The sequence below is a fragment of the Phodopus roborovskii genome, unplaced genomic scaffold, assembly GCF_943737965.1.
Source record: "Phodopus roborovskii unplaced genomic scaffold, PHOROB, whole genome shotgun sequence".
Taxonomy (NCBI): Eukaryota; Metazoa; Chordata; class Mammalia; order Rodentia; family Cricetidae; genus Phodopus; species Phodopus roborovskii.
The window spans coordinates 14,185,898-14,211,033 of NW_026126636.1; the positions used below are offsets into that span (position 1 = coordinate 14,185,898).

Consider the following 25,136-nt stretch of genomic DNA (forward strand, 5'->3'; position numbering starts at 1 on the left):
AGCCAGGAGGAATTCCTTAACATAGGAAGTGAATAACTCAAGATAGCTCCAGAAAGTCCCGCCAAGCCTGGCAACTTCCTGTTATCCACATACCATGTAGAACTGTCAGCTACCTCTCCAGCTTGATGTCTGCCCACATGCCGCCATTTCCCATTAGGACACTGGACTGGATCTCTAAACCGTAAGCCAGCCACCCCGTTGAAATGTTTTCCTTTATAAGAGTGGCCGTGGCCATGGTGTCTCTTCACAGCAATAGGAACTCTAAGATGCTGCTCTTACAGAGGATGTAAGTTCAGTTCCCAGCACCCATGTGAGACAGCTCATGGCTGCCTGTAACTCCAGCCCCATGGGATTAGACGCCTTCTTGTGGCCTTTGTAGGAACCTACACTCATGTGCACATACCCCTCTCCCCAAACACATACAACTAGGAAGGCACTTGCAAATAAGCAAACTGGAATATGTAGATCAAATTCAGCTGTCAGTCTGTTTTTGTAAATAATTTTTATTTCAACATGCAAATATTTGTATAAAAGTAAAACAAATCCTCTTTATGTATGCATTAACATTTGAGACTAGAAGCCAGTAGAATTGCTAATTGCCTAAATTATTATTTAACACAAAACACAAACAGCAACAGTTTCTATTATGTGAGTGAGTGTTGGGTATAGGCCCTCCTGCTAAAGATGTCTTACACATAGCCAATTGAAATTTCCTCCAACAACCTTCTAGGGTTCCACTATTGCCTATATATCCATTATGTCTCCAGTAATCCACCAACAGGCAAATCTCATTTTAAGAGATTTCTGAAGCATTTAAAGATAAAACGCTTTCTTGGGTGCTTAACACACCAGTGAGGGAAAATGTCATTATAACGCAGTGATTTCTAGCATGTAGGCCTTTGAATGCTCTGCAAATAAAAAGTCACATCTATCTGATGAAACATCTGGATGGGAAAGGCACAAAGAAATCCTATCTCACTGGAATTTTGTCAGTCTGTTAATTTTTGTATACAAGAGGGTCAAAAGAAAAACCCCATTCTTCTGGAGATGTCCACTCTCGTTTTCTGCTCCAGCTTACTCACTGCCTATGATGGCCAAGTGGGGATTTTTCTCCTCCTCAGCAATCAGAAGCCTCTGGGTTTCCTTATCAAAGTCGGTAATTTGCAGCCTGGAAAGACATACAAAATGGACAGCTCTCATTAATTCACTCTTGTAGGCTTTTCAACTTTTTAAAATTTATATGTGTGCCAGAACCTGCAGAGATGAGATGAGGTGAACTGTGTATGTGTGGCTATATTGCCATGTCAAAAGGTTGGACACCCCATAAGGTTTTGATTTTTCTAGAAAGGAATAGCGTAATAACAACTTAAAATGAACCTGATCTTGGGACCTGGGGAGTCAGCTCTCCCAGGAAAGTGTTTGCTATACAAACCCAAGGACCTGAGGTTAATCCTTAGCACTCACATAAAAAGCTGGGAACACACAAACACGCCTGTGGTCCAAGAAGCAAGGAAGCAGACTGGCAGGTTCCTAGGTCTTGGCAGCCTACCACCTTAACAGAACTGGTTAGCCCCATGTCCCAGTGGATGGCGTGGGGTCTCCATGCTCACATATGCACAATCCCCACACACCTGAAACCCAAACTCACCTATATACTTTCACAAAAGATACCTTGATCTATATAGGTTTGAAGACCAAGGGAGGGGGGAGAATAAATCACAAACATAAATGCTGAGGATTATAACAAAAGTACATATCATATTTATAAATATCTTATGCTGATATAAAGTAGTCTGAATATATTTATTTGATATATATTTGTATGTTTATATCACATGTTTACATGACAATATAAACCTTTATGCTCAATATCATTAATATAATATAAACTTTTACGTTCAAGCAGACCACCCTAGCTCATTTAGTCTATCTTAAATATTCTCCGGGCACCCACGTTAATCTCCAGATAGGCAAAAAAAAAAACAAAAAACAAAAACAAAACAAACAAACAAAAAAAAAAACCTTTGACATCACCCATCACAAAGCCCAGCTTATATTAAGACGTCGATTATCTCATGCAATGATCGCCTACCCTGATGAAAGAGGAAAATGAATGGCTGAAAGGGGATGCCTTCATATTGTGGAGCCGAACAACTCAAGTCAGGTCTGCCTGCATAAATGTTAAGTTATATCTACATTTATGTCGACGCGTTATTGCTTTAGTAATGATAGTAGCAAATTTCACCAGTTCTTGTCACTCACAAGTCACAGGACAAGGAGCAGCTTTACACTTAATCTACGACACCTGACACAACAGCCCCCAAGTGAGAGAACACTAGTTGAATTTGTTTTTGATTAGAATTTTTAAATTATTTTATGGCATCTCCTCCTCAGATACCAGTTAACTGCCCAGTCCCTCAGTAGGAGTAGGGGTGCAAGACAAGATATGTCTACTGCTGTAACAGGGGCATGGTTCTCATCGGAGTGACCAAACACCGTGTGTGTGTGTGTGTGTGTGTGTGTGTGTGTGTGTGTGTGTGTGTGTGTGTGAACATGCAGACGACAGAGGTCCATGTCAGGTATTACTCTTGACTTTTGAGATGGAGAGGCCTCTCAATTGGCCTGGAACTCAACAATTTGACCAGACAGGATGGTCACTGAGCATTAAGGATCCTCCTTCCTATTACTTCCTTCTCTAATACCGAGATTACGGGTGTAAAACCCATGGTTATTTTCATGTAGCCCCTGGTAAGAAAATCCGGTCTTCATGCCTGTGTGGCAAGCACTCTATACACTGAGTCATCACCCCAGATGCACATTTCAGATCTCAGTCTAACCCTCCTCAGCCCCACAGCTCTTCCCATTAAGAAACACAGAGGCCAGCTCACCCAAGTATATGCAGCGTACACCTGTGATGTTTCACAGCCTCACACAACATAAGCATCCCACGGCGGTCCAAGGCGTTCTGCCTCAGGCTGATTGCCCACAGGGTTTTATTCTGGCTAAAAATGGAAGCCAGGTCCTCACAACAGGCGCCAGTTAGCTCACAGCCTTCCAACCTGCAACAAAAAGAACAGTTCCACGTCACAGCTGAAGGCGGCATATAATGGGTGAGATGTAAGGTGGTCATTTAGCCGACACTCATTCCATACCCTCCATACCATCTCTTAAAAGCCCAGTGTCCATGGCATCACATCCCCTTCTCTGGCAGATGTGACCACACCTGCCCTTTCTCTATATCCACGTCTGTGGTGAATGAACTACTGTTCCACCAGATCTGCTATCCCAGCCCTTGAACCTGGGGTGAAACTGTAGCTGGCACTGGGTAATACAGTGAAGGGTTGGTGAGCTCTGAGACTACACCTCAGGACACCTTAATACCTTTTGCTTTTAACCCTTGAAGACTCCTTTTGCTATGAACTAAACTATGTCCCCTCAAAATGCATATGTTGAGGTGCGAAGCCCCTGTCTCCTGGGACTGGATTCTGGGACAGGACCTTTACAGAGGAAACTACGTTGCAATGAGGACAATAGGGTGGGATCTAATCTTGTACAACTGAAGCCTCAGGGAGAAGACAGCCATTTTCAGGTCAGTGAGGGGACTAGTCTTGGTCCCCTAAAGCCGCCCTGCTGAGGGCACAGCGTCATCTCACGTCTAGCCTCGGCAATAAATCTCTGCTGCAAGAGCCACTCGGTCTGTGTTTGTCACTGCAGACAAAACAGTTGCCACATCAGTTAGTCCAGACACATAAGTCAAAGAGACATGGGCTAGTCACACTAGTCATCTCCAGTGGACATCTATCCATGCATCCACCCAACCACCTATGCATGCAGCCACCATCCATCTATGTTCCCGCCTTGTAATAGCTACCTATCCTATACATGCTTCAGTCCATGAATACCATACATCTAAGCCTGCAGCCATCAATCAGCCATCTGTTTACCCACCTAACCACCCACCCAATCATCTATACACTAATACAGCCAAATATGCACCCATCCATATAATAACATTCCACCCCATGCATGTAACCGTCAATCATTCCCCCATCTATGCAGTCATTCATCTACCCATCTTGGCATCTATCTGCACATCCATGTATCCATCTTGGCATCCATCTGGGTATCCATGTATCTATGCTGTCCATCTATACATCCATGCATGCACCATTTGCTTATCCTGCCTCCATTCCCAACAGAGAGGCTGCCCCACATCACACGCTTCTGGATGATCATGTTTTATAAGTACGTCCAGTTGAGATAAGTTTTATAAGAATGCCCAGGCTCATTGCTTCCAGTCTTGAGGTTTTGAAGTGCCTTATTAATACAACCACTGCTAACACTATGCTGTCCCCACGGAGTTTTAATTTCTGTGTCTGCACGTTAATCTCCCACCTTTCATCACCCTCAAGGACACAGCTATGACCTTGATGACACCCACCCAATCATCTCTAAGTGGCAGTTGGGTTGTTTGATAGCATCACACAGAAGCTTCACTCCAGCGTCTTGAAGCTTATTTTTGGAAATCTGGAGGTTTTTCAGGTTCTGGTTGATGCTGAGGACTTCAGCCAGGTCTTGGCAGCCACTAGTGGTAATGAGACAATTTATCAAACTGCAAGAGACAAGTCATAATACACTGGTTACTCCTTGACCCAAAGAGGAGGTCTTACACAAGACTCAGTGATGCCCAAAACTGCAGAAAGCAATGAGCCCTTCGGATAACATCATCTCCTCAATGGTCCACAGAGGACAACAAAGAAACCCAGGCATACTAAGATTCTAACAGTGATGGGGCAGATCAAATACAACACATTGTAATAAACGTTAAAACGGGGCTGGAGAGATGGCTCGGAGGCTCAGAGCACACTGCTCTTGCAGAGGACCCAGGTTTGGATGCCTGAACCCATGTCAGGCAGCTCACAGCCACCTGTCACTCCAGTTCCAGGGGATCTGATTCCCTCTTCCAGCCTCCTTGGGTACTTTTACGCCCATGGCACACACATACATACACTCAGAAGTGCACACATAAAATGCAGTAAAGAAATCTTTTTAAAAGTTGGAATAAGGGGCTGGAGAGATGGCTCAGAGGTTAAGAGCACTGGCTGCTCTTCTAGAGGTCCTGAGTTCAATTCCCAGCAACCACATGGTGGCACACAATCACCTGTAATGAGATCCGGTGCCCTCTTCTGGCATGTGGGCAGACATGCAGGCAGAACACTATGCATAACTAATAAATAAATCTTGAATAAAGTAGAAGCTGGAACAATATTATATTAAATGATACTTTTGAGCAGGGATTGAGTATGGAAACGGAGCGGGTGTACTGACTATGGGTAACCCAAACCATGGATAAGGCGGGCCTGGGGGCGCCTACCGTGTGGCTTTCACGGTTCCTCCACACTCTGCATCAAGGGACGAAAGATGGCTGGCATTGGAGCCTTCGCCACCCACAGGGAAAGGTAGCTGACTAGGAACCCTTGCTGAAGCCTGCTGTTCCCTGAACCATCTTCCATCCACTTGTTTTTTATGAACCCTAAGGTGATGAGCTTGCTTCTGAGGGGCCCACTTCTGACTTCTCAAATTGTTATGCGAATCTAACAGCACTTAAAAAGAAAAAAGGTGAATTTGTGTGTGTGCCTGCCACATGTAAGCAGGTGCTCACAGTGGTCAGTGTAGATTGTTAGAGCTCCTGCAGCTGGAGTTACAGATGATTGTGAGCCTCAGGACGTAGGTGTTGGGAGCTGAACTTATTAAGTTCCATTCAAGAGAAGCAAGGGCTGTGAGCTCCCCCACATCTGCCCAGCTCTCACACAACTATTGAATCTGGGACAATATTTTGAGTGATGCTTTTCATCTCATAATCTTTTTCTTTTTCTTCTTCTTTTTTTTTTTTTTTTTTTTTTGGAAGCAGGGATTCTCTGTGTAGCCCTGGCTGCTCTGGAACCCACTTTGTAGACCATGCTAGCCTTGAACTCATAGAGATCTACCTGCCCCTGCTTCCTGAGTGCTGGGATTAAAGGTGTGTGCCACCACACCCAACTCCTATATTCTTAAGGTGTTTGCATTTTTGGCTTGTTGAAAGTCCCATTTGTCTTTTTCTTACTCTTCTTTATCTATTTTTTTTTTTTTTGAGATAGGTTCTCATTCTAGCCCAGATTGCCCTTGTACCCCCAGAGAGTCCCCTAAGACCATCTCCCGAGTGCTGTGGTTTCAGGTGTCACCATAAGGAACTCTGTGCTGTGGTTTCAGGTGTGGGTCACCATAAGGAACTCTGCATATTTTAGAAGTTTCTTTCCGAGTACAACAACCCAAATAAACCAGTATATTTCTACCAGTGTTTCATTAAAACCACATTTCATTTATGGAGAACCAACTTTTGAAATATGACTTCAGTATTTGAGCATGGATTTCCTTTTCTTCATTTACACTATTATTTGATAATATTGTACACAAAAGTCTCACCTATTGTGACAAACCTTATTTCTAGGTAATTACATTTCGGTAGTATAGACTGAATTCTGCTGGTTTACTTCATGTTGAAATACATACAGTATGTGGTGGCTGGAATGAGAACCGACCTCCAGGTCTCAGGTATTTCAACACCTGTTTTTCAGTCGGTGGCAGTGTTTGGGGTGATTAGGTGGCACACCTGTTTGGAGAAATTATCTGTATATTTTTTAGAATATATATATACATATATATGTATATATATATAAAATTCATTTATATCATATAAATAGAATAAGTGGTTTCTTCCTTTGTTGTTCCCTTAAGGGTGGGTTTAGAAATTCCTTGCCACACTCACCTGCCTAAAGAAACCATTAGCTCTTACTGGGTTTTCCAGGACTCTCTAGAACAGAAGGGACTGCAGGCAATCTTGTTTTGCGATAGAGTGGAAATTTCACCTTTATCATTAAATGTCTCATGTAGATTATTTTAGTCTGACATTTGGGGTTGAAGGTAGGACCTGGCGCATGGAAGGCAAACGCTGCCACTGGGCTATTACCCTGAGCCTCTTGTAACTTTTGCGTTGGAGATGGGGTTCACTAATACATTACAATTTTCTAGTCTACCCTTGAAATCTTCTCATGTCTCTTGTAATTTATGAGCCTCTCTCTCTCTCTCTCTCTCTCTCTCTCACTCTCTCTTATTTTTTGAGACAATGTTGTTCCATGGACCTTTGGAGCCTATCCTTGTAAATCACTCATAGTCCAGGATGACCTTGAACTCACACAGATCCACATGTCTCTGCATCCTGAGTGCTGGGATTAACGGTGTGTGCCAATACCGCCCAGCTCTAGATACTTTTAAAATATATTGTATCTGACATTTTTTCAGTGGTTTTTACTTTCTAAAAATAGCCAAAGTCATCATTAGAGGAAAAAATCCCCATGTTCCACTTTTGTGTTTTCATTCTGTTCCTCAATCCTTTGTAGGGAGGATAAAAATGGGACTGAGGTGCCACAACAGAGTAAGTAAAACTGTTCTCCCAAGTCCCGCATGAAAGCCATTTGATCCTGGGACACTAATCCACGTGGCATGGTCAGAATAACAACCACTCTAAATTACCCCAACACCTCTCAGTTTTATAACCTGAAATGAGAGAGGTCTGCCACCTCTCTCCCCATTACTGTTTATCCCTCCCACATTAACCAGTCCACACAGGGTTCTGGGTCCCCTCTGCCCTGTCTTATTCTATCTTTGGGGTTGCGATGTCTCCCTATAGGCTCACTGTTTAAACACTGGGTCTCCAGGTAGGGGCGCTGTTTGGGGAGGTTATGGGGGCTGTGGAATACTGGGGTCTCACAGTTGTTTGTGGGCCACTGGGTGTGGGCTTAAGGGTCCTATCAGTATCCCTGCTCTTGGTTCCACTCCATGCTTCCCAATCCACAAAGACGTGAAGGATTTTACACACCCCCGCCACCACCAGGACACTCTGCCGTGCTGTTTTTCTCCACCAGGAGAGATTAGAACATTCCATCCCATAACCTACAATGAACCCTGATTCCTTTAAGTCCCTTCTGTCCAGTATTTCATCACAATCACGGTGACAAGAAAAACTAAGAATACGACCTTCTATCCACAATTGGGGTCCAGGTTTCCACCTGATGATATTCATCTCCTAGCACCTGCTCCAAACATCTCAACCATCTCTTGGACACAAGTCATGATTCCTTTATTTCTCTCAGTCCCTTGTGTCTATATTCTGGGTGGCTGCCCACAATGTACCAAAACCTCGACACAGAGGTCAAGGTATCAAATTGTCCTTGGGAAAGGCTCACTAGGTACTTGAGGTGAGTAAGCCTAATCTCCATAATCTTGGTTACAGACAGATATTAAGGATCCCTAGGCAGGGCCTCCAATGTCAAGCTCAAAGAAATTTACCGTAATGTATTCAGGACACTTTCCGGGAGACTCAGAGCCTTGCAAAGAACCTTAAGTCCTTTGTCCTTCAGGTCATTGGAGCTGATGTCTAGGTGAGTCAGGGTTTTGTTCCGTTTAAGAACATCAGAAAGGTAATCCCAGCATTGCTCACTGAGGGAGCAGTTGGCCAACCTGTGGGAGGGAAAGTCAGGCATGTGAATGTGTGTGTGTGTAACATTTCCACAACTTTACACACAGTAACAAAACATTCAAACAAGACAAGGAACTCCTAGCTTAACATTTCTTCTGACTCATATCTGCTCTAGTATCGAAACTGAGTAAAATTCACTGACAATGCTTGTCTGGAAGACCTTACCTGATGCTAACCTGTACCTTTTACATTAGCAGTGCTTTGATCAACTGGTTTTAATGATACTTTTTATAATTACACGGTATTGTCATATAGACAACCACATCCATGTTGTCTTATATAATGAATAATATGAAAAATATGTGGTTTACTTTCATTTCTGTTGCTGTGACAAAAATAGCCTTACAAAAAGCAAATTTGGGAACTGTGGTGGCAGTGTACACCATTAATCTAAGAACTGGCGAGAAAGAAGCAGATGGATCTCTTTGAGTTTGAGGCCAGCCTGGCCTGCAGAACAAGTTCTAGGACAGGCTTCAAAACCACACAGAGAAACGCTGTCTGGAAAAAACAAAAAAAGAACATACAAACAAAAAACAAAACAAACAAAAAAAAAAAAACCAACTTTGGGGAGAGAGGCTCTTTTCACTATTCCAGATTGCAGTCCCTCATTACGGGAAGCCAAAGGGGGAGGGGCAGAAACTTTAAACAACTGGTAGCATCACATCCAGGGTCCAAAGCATGCCTGTTGCTCAGTTCATGTTTCCTACTCTTATGTAATTCAGGACCTGAACAGAGGGAATGGTGCTGCCCACAGTGGGCTGGGCCTTCTCCCATCAATGTACAGAATGAAGACAGTCCTTCACAGACAAGCTTGTGGACCTATTTCATCTAGACAGTTCTTCACTGAGACTTTTCTCAGGAGAGTCTACATTGTGCCAAGTTGACACTTAACACTATCCCAATAGGAAATAAATTTTAATCGCTTGGTCCCCTCCAAAGCACCAAGCCATCTGTCATTCTCCTCTATGTTCTATAGACCCTAACTCTCTTCCACGTTAGTCTACCCACCCTCTCTGTGCACAACTACAGGAAAGGCTCATTCAGCACAAAAAGAGTAAAGGGGCTCATGGGCATTCCACTATGACTGTGCAGGCTTAGAACCTACTCTGCATGCCAGAAACAAGTCACTGACAAAGGTCTGTGTGTCTGTTTAGGCACTGTAATCTAACCTAACACCTTTGGAAGTTTAGTGGATCTGTCTGTAAGAGTATGTGTGGGGAACCCGGGGAGGCCAGCAGAGTTGTTAGATTCCTTCAGTCCAGAGCTACAAGCGGTGGTTAAATTGCTTGACACAGGTGTTGGGAAACAAGCACATCTTCTGCAAGAGCAGTGTGTGCATTCTTAACCATGGAGCCATCTTCCCAAGTCCCTCAGCTTGTCTGCAGTCCTTAGGTTTAGGCTTGAAATTTCCTCCCTGGGACTCTTTCAATGGGCAGACGTTAGAGTTAATTACTTTCTGTGTGGTGTGATAGAATGCCTTGGTTACCGGACAGGGTTCCTACAAATCCCTCTTTCTGGTAAATGGGTAAGCACAGAAAAGATATGACGACTCAAGGATAAAGAATGTGGAACTGTCCAGGCACCCCATGGTGCAATCTAAGGCTAAGGAAAGAAAGCACAAAGGACACTGTCCTGGCCCCTTATGGGAGCAAACATCACTCTCACTCCACTCCTATGAAGAGCCACAGCTACCCACACAGCCACCCTTTCCCACAGGAGACTGTCTGTCCTTTGCAGCTTGGGAATAAGCAGTCTGCCCTGTCAAGATTAGCCTCTAGTTTCTCTTCTACCTTCCTTCTCTCTATGCTGCCTCAGGAATCTAGAGTCTGTGCTACATGTGCGCCCCGTGGAGGCCAGAGGCTGTTGCTGCTATCTTCCACAGTTGCTCCCTGCCCCGTTTTGACACTGGAGCTCACCAATATGGCCGACCCTGGAGCTTTAGGAGCCACCTATCTCCCCCCTCAGCTCTGGGAAACAGAGAGTGCACTGCTGTTGCAGGCATGGCAAGGACTCTTCCCCACCGAGGCGTTCCCCTCCTCCAGTTCCTCCCCAGCGCCCCTCCCCACCATGAGCACTTACACTAAGTTCTTCAGAACACAGTCTGGGTGGCACAAAGCCTTGCAGAGCAAGTGTATCCCTTTGTCCAAGCTGTTGCATGCGACATTAAGATGCGTCAGCTTCTTGCTGCTGATCAGGGTGCAGGCAAAGATCATGCAGTCATCGGGGGAAAGATGGGAGTCTTTCAATCTGCAGGGGAAAGAAGAATGTCACATTCCCCTCTGGCTTCCCAACATGTCCCCTTGCTCAGTGGAAAGGCTACCACAAATGCCCTTCCCTGGTAATGAGATCGATGACTAACTTATCCACCATCACGGAGCCCTCATCTAGTAGCTGATGGAAAACAAAAGCAGACACCCACAGCTAAACACTGAGCCGAATTGGAATCCAGATGCAGGGAGGGAGGACAAGACCAGGCTGCAGAAACCCACAGATATAGCTGACCTGAACAAGGAGGAGCTAACGGCCCCCACTTGATATCTGGGAATCCAGCATGGGACTGACTCAGACCTCCTGAACATGGGTCTCAGCCAGAAGGACTGGGCAGTCTAAGGGACCTCTGACAATGGAACCAGGATGTATCCCTGGTGCACGAAAGGACTTTGGGAGCACATTCCCCATGGAGGGATAACTGCCTTAATCAAGAGGCAGGAGGAAGGGCCTAGTCCCTACTCCAAATGACTCGACAGACTTTGATGACCCCTCCTGGTAGGTATCACCCTCCCTGTGGAGTGGGGGGGATGGGATGGGAGGGTGTTGTGGTGCATGTGAGGGTGAGAGAGAGGGAGGGAGAAGGAACTGGAATCAATATGTAAAATAAAAATAAATAAATATAAAAAAGAAAATATACCTATTGCAAACACAATATTGTTAGCCTTTTCCACAGCATTTGCAGGATGACTTGATAGCTGATGTTTAACCATAAGAGGACAACATAATTACATGGATTTCTTCCAAAATAAGATAAAATATCCCTTTGCTGTCACCATGAAGGTTTGGGACCTTTCAGAATTCAACACTGTTCTTAAAAAAAACAAAGATTATTTTTAATGTATATGAGTGTCTGTCTACATGTATGTATGTGCATCAGGCATGTGCTTGGTACCGACAGAGGCTGGAAGGGGCTGTCACATTCCCTAGAAGTAGAATTACCAGTGGTTGTAAGCCACTCATTCAGTGTGGATGCAGAGACTTAAACCTGGGTGTCACCATGAGCAGCAAGAACGCTTAACCACTGAGCATCTTTCCAACCCAGATTTTAAAAAGTACATTTATTTATTAGTATGTGTGTGTGTGTGTGTGTGTGTGTGTGTGTGTGTGTCTATGACTTGAATGCTCTTGAGTTAAAAGTTGTAATGTACACTATAATGGTAAAGTGTGATGTGCTGTTTAAGCTTGCTGAAACTGGAGTCTGGGAGTGAGGATGGTTTGCCTACCCCAGGATTCAGCATGTTTATTGCAAACACCCTCTAAGACTCCTTGTCCAGGGAAGGACTGACCCTTCTGGATCTATAACAGAGAACGGAGAGAGCACTCACACAGTGTAAAAGATCTGTGCTCCTGGGTATGGCTGACTTTAATCCAGTACTAACCAAGGTTATTATGACTACCCCATAACATGATAAAGGCCTGCCCTGCGGTAGGAAAGGAAGGCAGAAGGGGGAGGGGACTCAGGGTGGAGAGAATGCTCAATCATTCAAAAGCAAAAGCATGGCTATCATAGAACCATAGAGAACTCCAGTATCCAGGGCAGAAAATTAGCACGAAACTGTACACGACTAGATCTGTTATCTTCCATATTCATCCCCAACCCCTGTTCGGTCACTAGCCCCAAACAAGGACACCTCCAATACCACAGTCTTGCCCATCTGCGGATGTTATGTGTGAAGCACACGATATCCTCTTTAACCAAATTCACCCCACCAACAATATCTGAGATTTCTCTACATGTGCTCCATAGCCATAGGGTTTCTCATCTAGCTGACCGTCAGTCAGAACTGCAATTTTTCAGATCTCAACACCCGCCATGCACGGTTCAGCAAGCACCTATCTTCCAGCAAGTGGAGTCTTGCAACCAGCAAACGTACATTACAGCAAGCGAGAGTTCTCAGTTCTAAGGTATGTCAGAGCCCACAAAGGCGAACAGAAGCAATGGTGTCCTGGGTGGTTACACCTACCTAGGCCATTTCACATTCCACAGTCAGTTTAATTAAGCAATCTAAAGTAGATTACTTACTTTCTCTTTCATGTGTGAGCGTTTTGCCTGCATCTGTGCCTGCAGCACACGCATACCTGGTGCCTGCAGAGGCCAGGAGAAGGCATCAGATGCCCTGGAACTAGAGTTACAGATGGCTGTGAGCCACCACGTGGGTGCCGAGAACTGAACCCCCCGGGTCCTCTGGAAGAGCAACAAGTGCTCAGAACAGCCCAGAGTTTAAAGCTTTTAAAACTTACATGTACTTATTGTTTGTATGCGTGTGCACAGGACGCACATGGAGCAAAAGAGCAGAGCTCATGGAGGTCGGCTCTGTCCTTTCTCCATGCGGGTCCTGTGGACAGAACCCAGGTTGTAAGGTTGGCAGCGAGCGCCTTACCACATGGATCCATCCAACTGGCAGCTGTGATCAGTTTTTAAGGTGACTAAGTTTGCAGGTGACAGGTGGGTGCACAGATTTTAAACTGTAGTCCTCCTGTGATGGTTTTAAGTGTCAACTTGACACAATCCACAATCGCATCGAAAGGGAGTCTCCATGGGGGATTCCCTAGATGGGGATGACCTGTGGGCAATTTCTTGATGACATCAACTAAGGTGGCCAGACCTGTCCCCTGTGGGTGGCACCATTCCTCAGAAAGGAGGGTCCTGGACTGTGCATGAGCAGAGAAAGTTAGCTGACACGAGCGTGCACACAGGAATCTACTATTCTTTGTTCTTGACTGTGGACAGCATGTGGCTGTCTGCTCCGAGTTTCTACCACCCTGACCTCTGACAGTGCTGCCCCATGACCGGGAATTGTGGGGGACTTTTTGTTTTGTTTTGTTTTGCTTGTTTTTTAATCACAGCAAGATGGAGCATAAACCAGATGCCTGTTTTGATGGGAGCCAATGAGCTAGGCGAACAGAAAACTTACAGGAGCTTTTCTATGTTACACTCGTCCTGGTTCAGCATGTCGTACAACATTTTCATGTCACTGCGGGAGAGGGAAGTGAGGCTGAGGTCCAAGTGTCTCAGGCTCTGTTTCTGATTCAGCAGCTCAAAGAACAGGTGGTTGTTGCCCGAGAAGGACACGTTGTTTACCCTGCAGAACAATGAGATCCATCAGTTCCCACACAGCCCAAGCTCTAATCTTTGACCACGCCCTGTGTCCCTGTAGTGACTACTCTAATCCCCGTGACCCAGCCACACACCTCACTGGTTCTGAAACCAGTTGATTTTTCTCTTCCATGTGGAACTCTGAGAAATGTTTGGAGACAAGGCTGGCAGTCACAAGAGGGAGCTGCTAGCATCCAGTGAGAGGAGCTCACACAGGCTCTCATCCTACAATTTCCGGGACAGCCCTTGTGGAGATGGTCAGCGACAGACATCAGTGGTGCCAAGCTGGCCAGACTCCATGTTCTCTGAGAGGTGGTGGGGGCTTAGCCCGTTACTTCTGTGATGTGGCTGAATCGAGTCCACCTTTCACTTACTGTAATATATGAGGGTTACAGCTGGGATGCTGCAGATGAGTATACAACACTAAGAAGGCCGACTCATTGAGATAAGTGTCTTTCACCTGGAGGGTCTGCATTTGCTGACAGCTTGCAAGCACAGAGCACACATCTTGCCAACAGATGAGCAGCTTTTCCCTGAGAGGAGAAAGACGGATATTCCATTGTTGACATGTTAATTCAAGGGGCTGCAGAGATGGCTCATTTGTCCACAAAGAGGACCCTTGTTCAGTTCCCAGCCTTCACACTGTGGCTACAACCATCCACAATTCCAATTCCAGGGGGATGACACAGTGTCTTGGCCACCATGGGCACTGTACACACATGGCGTTCATGAATGAACATAGGCAAAACATTCCCACACACAAAATGAACATAAATGAATGGTAAAACCTGCCAGTGGTTTCACAGTCTATTCATTTACCAAACAGTTAAGACAAGCCATTCACTGCACACAAATGCAGCTGTAAACCGATTCCCTGACCAGAGCAAGGGTACTTAAGTTCATGATCACAGTTCACAGCCAGACACAGCACTCTGGTTATTACAATTGAGTGTGGAGGTACAGCTTATATCTATTGGGTAAAGGCAGGAGGTGTTTCTGAGAATCCTACACATTGGGAACCAGGTTTGTGTGGTGTGGTGATGTCTTGCTTGTACAAATAAAGCCTGCCTGAAGATCAGAGAACGGAGCTTAACCACAGAGGTGTGGAGGTCTGTACAGGCAGACAGGAGGTGGGGTAGTTGGCAGAGACAGAATATAAGCAGGGAGAAATAGGAATCCTCTCGTCTGCTGAGACAGAAGGAGGTAAGGTGTGCTGTGGCTTGCCTCTTCTCTCTGATCTCTCTTCCCTCCATATCTGACTCTGAGATTTTATTATCTAGGCCAATTGAGATTGCAGCCTGGGACTTTCACACGCGCTCCCTGCTCTCCCGGAAGGACAGACAACCAGGATGGTTTGGAGGGGCTGAGGTTGAGAAGACCTATCTCACAGATAACCTTGCTGGTTTTAGAATGAGAAGGAGGCAGGATGCCGGAGACGCCGGGTTAAAAGCTAGAGCAAGCATCTCCTGGGCCCAGGCTTGGCTGTGGCTACTTTCTTGGTGAATAATCTAATACAATATACTTGATTTCTCTACTCACTTTCCTAATCTCTAACAGGATAATCAAACTTTCCTTCTAACAGTTCTTACGCTGTGTGTGTGTGTGAGTATGTGTGTGTGTGTGTGTGCGTCTGTGTGCGTGTGCGTGCGTGTGTGTGTGCGCGTGTGTGTGTGCGTGTGTGTGTGTGTGTATGTGTGTGTGTGTGTGTGTGTGTGTGTGTGTGTGTGTGTGTGTGTGTGTGTGTGTGTGTGTATGTGTGTGTGTGTGTGTGAGTGTGTGCGTGTGCGTGCAGGCACCAGTTTTCCTACCATAGGGACTAAGGGATTAAATTTAGGTCATCACATTTGAGTATAGTTACCTTTAATTGTTGCTGAGCCATCTTGCCAGCCCACCTAATATGATTTCTGAGTATGAGTCAGTTAACATGTTTTTGCGTGTGCATGTTAGTGAGTGCCTGTGTGTGCTTATGTACTTTGATGTCTTTGCCTCCCCAGTGCTGGTAATATAGGAACATGCTACTTTGCATAGCGTTTTAAAAACTATGTGGCTCCTGGCAATGACTCAGTAGGTCTCGAACTTACTTGTGCAGTGACAGGGCCATCCCCTTGTTTGATAACATTTGACATTTTTTTTTTCTCCAAAACAAGGTTTCTCAATGTAACAGTACTAGATGTTCTGGAACTATCTCTGCAGACCAGGCTGAACTTGAACTCAGAGATCTGCCTGCCTCTGCCTCCCTAGTGCTGGGATTAAATGTGTTAGATGCCATTACCCAGCAACATTTAACTTTTGAAAAAGAGTTTGCAGTTAGGAGATGAAGAAAGTCTGAGGGGGTGGGGGGAAAAAGAGTCTGAGTGTGATGCTCGTATCTAGGAAAACACTCAGGATGCAGACCATCACACTTCATCCCCATAATATGGGGGGGGGGTTAATACCACTGCTGCTTGGATAATGAGGTCACTGTAACAAAGAATAAACTCCAGGGCTCCACAAGAGTCAACCAAGCCTACTCTACTCCTGCACAAGAATCAAAAGTTTGAGTCCAGCCTGGATTACACAGTCAACAGAAAGCTAGACCGTGTCTCAAAAAAAAAAATGTGCAGGGCCCCCAGTTCCTGGTGAAGAGCTAACACTTGGCACACATGAGGCCCTGAATTCCAACCCCAGGATGGAAACAAAAATAGACGAGAGATCACAAATTATACACATGTATGTGTTTTGAGACAGGACCTGACTCGTTAGACCAGACTAACCTGGAACCTACTATGTATGCAAACCAGACTAGTGTGAAATGCTCAGAAGTCCTCTTGCCTCAGTTTCCCCAGGGCTGGAGCTACTAGCGTGAGATATCTTATGTACGTGGCCCCGCTTGAGCAGTATTTTTGTTTTTTATTCTTTAGACAGTCTGTCTTGTCTATTCTAGCTTGCCATGCACTTGCTGTACAACCAAGGATGACCCTGAGTTTCTGATCAGGTTGGGGTTACAGGCATGTACCACTATGTGATACCGGGGAACAAATCCAGGGCCTGTGCAATACTACAGGCAATACTAAGCCAGCTGAGCCACTTCCTCAGACCCTGCGTATATAAGACAATACACCTGTCACTCTATAAATACACACAACTCACAATTAACAGAAAAAGCCAGGCACTGTGGCACATGCCTTTAACCCCAGGTCTCTGGATACAGGCAGATGGATATCTGAGTTCTAGACTTGCCACAGCTTCTTGTCTCAAAAAATTAAAAAAAAATCACTATATACACACTGTTCTACTTGCACATTTGCCTACATGCAACAGGACACCAGATCTCATTACAGATGGTTGTGAGCCACCATGTGGTTGCTGGGAATTGAACCCAGTACCTCTGGAGGAGGCAGCCAGTACTCTTAACCTCTGAGACATCTCTCCAGGCCCCCAAATAGCATATCTTTAAGACAGTCAATCCAAGGCTCAAAATGGAGCCTGTTGGGACCTGTCAGATCTACATGACCCCAACTGGATGGCATTCCCCTACATATGGAATTGGGGTGGGGGGATGGGAGGGGAGGGTTGTTAGAGTGCATGTGAGAGGGCAGAGAGGGTAAAAGGGAGGGAAGGAGGAAGGGAGGGCTGGGGAGAGGGAGGGAGGGAGAGAGGGAGGGAGGGAGAGGGAACTGGGATCAACATGTAAAATAAAAAATTAAAAAAAATGCTTTGACTCCAAAATTTAAGTTGAAGGACAAGTTACTGGGGAAAAGGATTTCTATTTTTGTTTCCACAGAAAATGAAAAGATGTGGATTCCTTCCAGACTAATGTGGTTTGATCATGCCAGACCACCTGAAACAGAGTACAAGCTGATCCTACATTCAAAACAGCTGGACAAAACAGCCTTACAGACTACAGCCAGGATATCTGAATCTTCTTCGAATCCCCCAAGACAGCACTCCTTACCAGCAGGAAGTAGTTTGGAAAGAACGACGCTCAAATTCCCAAATATTGTGTATAAATGTTTGTTTTCATTTAATTGGACTTTGTTATATAAAATTAAGTTAAAAAAATGGAGCCTGTTGGACTAGAGGCAGATCAGTGGTTAAGTTAAGAGTTGCTCATGTTTCTTGAGAATATGAATTTGGATCTCAGAACCCACACTTGGGCAGACTATAAATCACCTGTAATTACAGCTCCAGGGGATCTGATGCCCTCTCCTGGCCACTGAAGCCATCTCCATACAAGTGTATACCAACATGCAGTCACAGACACATGAAATAAAAATCTTAAAAAAAAAAACCAAAACAAAACAGAAGCTGTTGAAAAAAAATTTGTTTTTTCAAAGTACTACTTTCTTGTTAAATTTATTTTTAAAAATATGTTTAGTTGAAATCAAAATTTATCACTTTTCCTCTCTCATTGACATGCCTACCACTCACAAACTGATATCCTTTTCCTTTTATATGTATATATGTATGCCCAAGCACATATAACACATATGTATATACATACACACATGTACACATGCACATATGTACATATGCACACACATGTAGGCATGTGTATATGCACACATATACACATATACATATATGTATACATACATATATACATACATATACATGCACACACACACAACCTGCTGGGCCTGTTCCTGTAGTTTGTGTGTATGTGGTTTCTGGGCTGGACAATCAGCACTGGACAGCCAGTCAGGGCAAGTACTGAATTGGGATTCTATAGGAATCAAACTACACAGGGGAGGATTCCGAGGAGCCAGAGGAGAAAGACAGTGAATGGACTCACAGATAGCTGTGTTCTCGCTCTTCCTGCAGGATGTCTTGGGTTGAAAAGGATAGCGTCTTCAGGGTAGAACAGTACTTCAAGCAGTAGGAGGCCACAATCAGGTCAGAATAATCCTTGGCCACAAACTTGATCTGCTGCAGGAAGCTCATTGTCTGCATGACAAAAGCCTCGTCCTCCATCTCAAACAGACAGTAAAACAGCTTCATGTCATCGACTTGTTCCCGAAGCTCTTCGTCGGCACTGATCTTCTCCAGGCTCTCACACAACTTCTGCTTTACCTCCTGGGACAACTGGTAGCCAAAAAACATCTCTAGCTTCTCTTGTTCCGATTTGTGCAGAAGGCCAAAGATGAAACAGCCCACGAAAATCCACTGCACCCTGACTTTCTTTAGAAACGTGAGCAGCAGTGCCTCTATCCCCTGAACGTCTTTACTATGGTGGTCGCTGTGGCTCTTCACCAGGTAAAACATGGCGGCACAGAACTCCTGGACGGACGGGTGGAAGAACGTGTACATATTCTCGGAGTTCATGGCCTTCAGAAATATCCTCATGTTCAGCAGTGTGGAGATGTCTGAGGTGACAATCCCATTTTCCCCAAAGTCCTCCTGGTTAAATGCAAATTTGTCAGTCCAGATGCCCTCAGCAGCCAGGGAACACAACTTCAGAAGTAGGTTTTTGCCTTTTTTACTTGGATTTTGAGCACTTTTGGGAATGAACAAATTGAGGATAAAAGTGGTGTACACGGAGGTGGTACGTCGGCAGATGGAGGCCGGGTCTCCTCCCTTCTCTATCTCGTTTTTTAGACAAGTACCCACCAGCCAGCAGATTGCAGGGACCTGACATATATCAAACACCTGTTCATTTTCCCTTACCAACCTGAAGACTTCTTCCGCTGTGTTGTCATCTTGGAACAAGGTTTTGAAGCAGGTCTCCCTACTGCTCTCATTTAGTCCCATAATTACTCTCAACTCTGTGTAGTTTAACCTGCTCTTCAACTTCTCAAAAGTCTCTGGGGTAGCAGTGATAAGGAGAGAGGATTCTGGGAGTATCTTCCTCCTGAGCAAACTGCTCAGCAGTATATTCACTGGCCGCTTCTCCATCCAATTATCACACAGCTCCAATTCCGGTTCAGCCAAATCACAATTCAGCGCTTCTAAGCTGTCAATGATGAACAGGAGCTTCTCGGGTTCGGATACTATCTCCACTATGGGAGCTGAGGGGCTGGGCCACTCTCTGGAGATCAGGTCAGCCAGGCTCGCTGTCTTCAACTGCTTTATGTCATGGCAGCACAGGGAGAAGATGTAGGAGAATTTGTTCTGAAACACCTGGCCATCTGACCAGGCCAGCGTTAGCTTGGCCATCATCAGTGTCTTGCCGATCCCTGACACTCCTCTGAAGACCACTGTGTGTGGCTGCTTCTCAGTTGCCTTTGGTGTGAAAAGATACTCAAAGCTGCTGCATTCGTCCTGGGTGTACTTCTGAATCAGGTTATTCTGAAACAGGTCGTTGAACTTTCTGGACCAATCCTGGTACAGCTTCTTCTTCAAATGAGCTTGATACATCTTTGAGAGTCCTGAGCCAGTGAGCATGAGAGAAGAAAAAAATCCACAACACATCAAAGTTAATGATCTGACTTTGATATTTTAATTCTCAGGATGTAACCTTAAAAACATTTGTTTTTAATCATGGTGTGTGTGTGTTTGTGTGCATGCATGCGTGCGTGTGTGCATGCATGTGTGTATGTGTGTGTGTGTGTGTGTATGTGTGAGTGTGTGTTAGTGGGTTCTTGTGGAGGCCAGAGGTGTGAATCTCCTCTCCCCCTGGGAGCTGGAGTTACAGTTTTCCATAAGCCACCTCACATGGGTACTGGGAATTGAACTCGGGTCCTCTGCAGGAGCAGGGCATGCTCCTAACCACTGAGTCGTTCCTTCAGCCAGCTTACCATGTATGTTTTTAGGGATCTGTAAGCTGTAGGCCCAGAACAATGTTGGTTAATGTGAGATTTTCTCTGGCCCTTGAGCACAGCTTGCCTTTGTGTGTGTAATGAATGTCACTGTTAAACTGTCACACGCTATTTCAGAGGCTGGCACCAGAGCTGGGGTGTCCCCTCTTCCCACTTCAGGCCCTAACAAGTCGAGTGCCTTCTGTGGGTTCCTGTCTGGGAACAGACTGACACCTAACTCTGCAACAGGAAGGGAAGAGAATAACAGAGCTCGAGGGTAAAAACACCACGCACTGGAGAACGGCCAGAACGTGAACCCTTCCTAGCAATTATTGTGACTGCTTAGCCCATGATATACAAGTACCTGGAGTAGAGGAAACTGAGCCTGAACTAGAACCAGGGCAAACTCAGCCATGGAGCGACAACTCATTGGGAGCCCCAACTGACTCCAACTTTCCTAGCTGGGCGCTGGGTGCACAGAGAGCAGGGTTTGACCACATAACCTTCCTACCACTATTTGCTCTTTTCTAAATCAATTTTTTAAAAATTTATTTTACATACCAACCACAGCAATGCCTCCTTATTATCCTCCCATTCCTTCCCCCACCTCCTTCCTACCCCCCCACCCACTCATCAGAAAGGTGCAGGCCTCCCATGGGGAGGGGGGTCAACAGGGCATGGCCTATCAAGTTGAGGCAGGACCAAGCTCCTCCCCTCTGCATGCCATCAGAGGGCATTGGCTCCAAAAAGCCAGCTCAAGCATCAGGGACAGATCCTGGTCCCACTACTAGGAGCCCCACACACAGACCAAGATACACAATGTCACCATCCACGTGTAGAGGGTTAAGTTGGTCCCATGCAGGCTCCCCCAGCTGTCAGTCCTGACAGCTTGGGTAAGCTGTCTCTCTGGGTTTCCCCCATCAAATCTCATACAATCCTTCCTCCCTCTCTTCAGCTGGACTCCAGGAGCTTGGCCCAGTGCTTGGCTGTGGATCTCTGCATCTGCTTCCATCAGTTACTGGATAAAGACTCTCTGATGACAATTACAGTAGTCACCAATCTGAGTACAGTAGATGGCTAATCCAGGGACCCACTCCACTACTGCTAGGAGTCTTAGCTGGGGGTCACCCTGTGGGTTCCTGGGAGTTTCCCTGGCACCAGGTTTCTCCCTAAACCCATTATGGCACCCCTGTCATGGGATGGAGAGGGGGGGAATTTTTTCCGGCCTTTCCACCCGGGGGTTGCTCGAGAGGAGCTCCCTGCACGCTGCGCCCCTGATTGGGGCCCAGATGGCTGTCTTAAAGAGCCTTCCCAGTCTACTTGGATTGGATGTTTTGAGTGCCAAATTTAATGATGTGTTATTATTTACCCACCTACCTATCACCCATCTATCTATCTATCTATCTATCTATCTATCTATCTATCTATCATCTATGATCTACCTGTTATTTATTATTTTACTTTGAATTTCTATGTAATTAACGTAGTCGTTCAAAACCCAAATCATGGCATCATAGATAATTCCCTGTACCACACAGAACCATCTGATGCATGTAGCAGCTCTCCTCTAACAGCAGAAAGATCAACTAAGCATGGCAGATTGCATGGACCCTTATCTTGTCAACCTGTGCAGGATACACAGATGCACACACACTAAGAGAATATAATTGCACCCGATTGCCCCAACAGCACAAGACTGTAAAAAACTGTATTACTATCAGTAGAAGACTGGCATAATAGCAGTTACATAATTTCATCACATTATAATGTTCCAGATACTACACGCTGATGTTAAAGTTTAGAACAATGGGGCTGGGAGGGATGACTCAGCAGTTAAGAGCAGTGTCTCCTCTTGAAGACTACCTAAGAAAGGTTACAAGCACACACATCAGGTGCCTCACAATAGCCTATGACCCAGTTCCAGAGGGATCCAAGGCCTCTGCAGGCACTGCACTCATATATGTAAACCAACATACAGACCCACAGGTATCCATGCAATTTTAAAGATACAGTAAAAATGTTCAGAATATACAACTTCCCTGAGATATAGCATGGAAGCCAAAAGGAGTCTATCTAGGGCTCAAGAGGGAACTAGAGGGAGGGAGGAGAGGAGGAGAGTCCCAGGGAGGGAATGCTATTTACAAAGCACAATGATACACATATACACACACAGGAACATTTTATACTGAAATTTATTTGTATGCCGAGTGTAACAGTCTAAAGGGTGTTCAATATAAATTAAAGGACAGTTGGGTAATCGATGGAGTCTGAGGAAAAGCAAGGCCAACTGCATGTGTAAAATGTTTGCACTAAATTTACGAACTAAGAGATGGAATCTTAGGAGGTAAAGGCTCTTGACAATGAGCCGGACGACCTGAGTTTGGTCCCAGAGACCCAACTGTTAGAAGCAGAAATAACTATGAAAAGTTGTTCTCTGTTTGTGCACTATGGTATGCAAGTGTATTTGTGAACACACAAATGCTAACGTAAAAACCTCATAAGAAGCCAATAGGTGGATTTCTTATTGATTAGAAGTAGCTGAACAGAAGCTGGGCAGGGGTGGCACACACCTTTAATACCATTACTAGGGAGTGCAGAGGCAGCTGGATCTCTGTGAGTTGGAGGCCAGGCTGGTCTTCAAGTTCCAGAACAGGCTCTGAAGCTACACAGAGAAACCCTGTCTTGAAAAACTAAAAAGATATATCTGAAAAGGAAATGAAGGGAATGAGGACACTAGGAAACACAATGGAGCCTAAAGCACACACAGACTAAAAGATAAAGATATACACAAGACTTGGTATGATGCTTTAACACATTGGTGGGGCAAGAGATGGCTCAGTGGTTAAAACACCCAGAACACCTGGGTTCATTTCCAAGCATCCACAGGGAGACATTCACAGGACTGTCCAGTACCAGAAGACCTAAAACCGGAACCCCCCCCCCGGGCGGCCACATGGACCTCACATCCCGCCCTCTTCTGCCTCCAGGGCAGAGTACACACATGGTACACATACATACATCAGCCTCTTCATCCTCCAGGGCAGAGTACACACATGGTACACATACATACATACATGCAGGCACTCTCACATACACGGAAGGCAGTTACTAGCTGTTCTCATACACTTTGATCCTAAATTAAAGATATTTAATATATAGAAAGTACAGCACAGAGACATTTTTAAAACAACAAACAAAAGACTGAGGGATAAAGAACCTGATGTAGCCACAGACCTAAGATGATCAGTGAACTGAATCCGTGATACCTTGCACCAGGATAGATATGCATGTGACTCTTCAGACCACCTCGTTATGGAGCATGGCTTTTTTCATTATGCACGTTTGCTTATTAAAGATCAAAACAGGCCCAGCCAGGACAAAGACAGAGAACTCTGATTTCACACTGGATTACACAGTTGTACGAATACATGTGTGACAGGTGTGCGGGTGGGCAAGTGGGGGGAGGGGCACAGCACCCATGCACGTGCAGACCAGAGGCAAACGTTGGGTGTCTTCTTCAGGTGCTGATGCATGTGGGTGCTTTTGTCTGCATACATGCCTGTGTACCACATGCATGCAGTGCCCTCAGGAGACAGATGAAGGTGGCATTGGACTCCCCGACCTTGGGTTATATGAATAGCTGTGATGCACCACCTAGGTTTTAGAAACTGAGCCCAGGTCAGATGAAAGAGTAGCAGGTGTTCTTAACCACTGAGCAATCTCTCCAGCCCAGCCTCCACCTAATTTTTTGAGACAAGATTTATTTTCTTTTTGCAGCTGGCTTCGAGCATGCCATGCTGAAGGGCCAGCTTGCTACAGCGCCTGGTTTCTATGTGGTTTCTGAAGTCAGATTCTCATGTTTCCACAGACAGAGACATCTTCCTGCACCCCCAGGGGTTTGCTATTGCTGCCAGCCCAAATCCAGAGCTACCACTTCACTCTAGAGGTAAGTCTCCAGTCTCCACGAAAGAGTAAATTACCATGTCCTCGGTGCAAGTTTAACAATCTAGGTAAGTTAGGGCATGAAACCTTCATGCATTTGTCTACACAGACAAGAGCTAACATTTCTACATGAATCTGCCTCCTTCCTCAAGTGGACTAATGTCCACCACACCTGCTTGTCCTGTTGAAGTTGGGCATAAGAAGAGTTATCAAAACTATGACAGGAACCTCATGGCAAAGAAGCCTGGACCAACTCACCAGCAATCTCTCTTTCTGCCCTCTCCCTGAGATCCATCCTATCGATATTCTGGAAGATTCTGAAGGTCATATCCCAGGCTTTCTTGTGCTCATAATGCTTCACCAGCAAATTGGCAAGGTCTTCTCGTGACGCCTTCTTCACCTCAGTCCAAGGAATCTGCTGCAACCCATACTGCACCATCTCCTGCTTGAGGGCCTCCTTGAATTTCATGAACTCCTTCTTGTTTAGCTCTTCCAGGTACCACATAAGGCCAAAATCGGAAAAGAAAGACGCCAT

The 25,136-nt window shown here is 45.3% G+C and overlaps 1 protein-coding gene across 1 annotated transcript; it reads right to left on the reverse strand.

The window, feature by feature from the left end:
- Positions 1–1,074: 1,074 nt before the first annotated feature.
- On the reverse strand, positions 1,075–25,136 carry LOC127238493 (NACHT, LRR and PYD domains-containing protein 4C). Its single transcript, XM_051207111.1, has 9 exons — positions 24,860–25,136; positions 18,718–20,290; positions 14,318–14,476; positions 13,762–13,929; positions 10,655–10,822; positions 8,386–8,556; positions 4,442–4,612; positions 2,889–3,059; positions 1,075–1,168 (listed from the first exon to the last, which is right to left on the reverse strand). The coding sequence occupies exons 1-9, from the start codon at positions 25,134–25,136 to the stop codon at positions 1,075–1,077; spliced, it is 2,952 nt and encodes a 983-aa protein (XP_051063068.1).

Excerpts from the sequence above, each read along its gene's own strand:
- LOC127238493 (XM_051207111.1), bottom strand. The coding sequence starts at position 25,136 with ATGGCGTCTTTCTTTTCCGATTTTGGCCTTATGTGGTACCTGGAAGAG. Across the intron at positions 14,477-18,717 it reads GAGCGAGAACACAGCTATCT|GGAAAAGCTGCTCATCTGTT; the intron begins GTGAGTCCATTC and ends TTCTCCTCTCAG. Across the intron at positions 8,557-10,654 it reads TGTGTTCTGAAGAACTTAGT|GTTGGCCAACTGCTCCCTCA; the intron begins GTAAGTGCTCAT and ends TCCCTCCCACAG.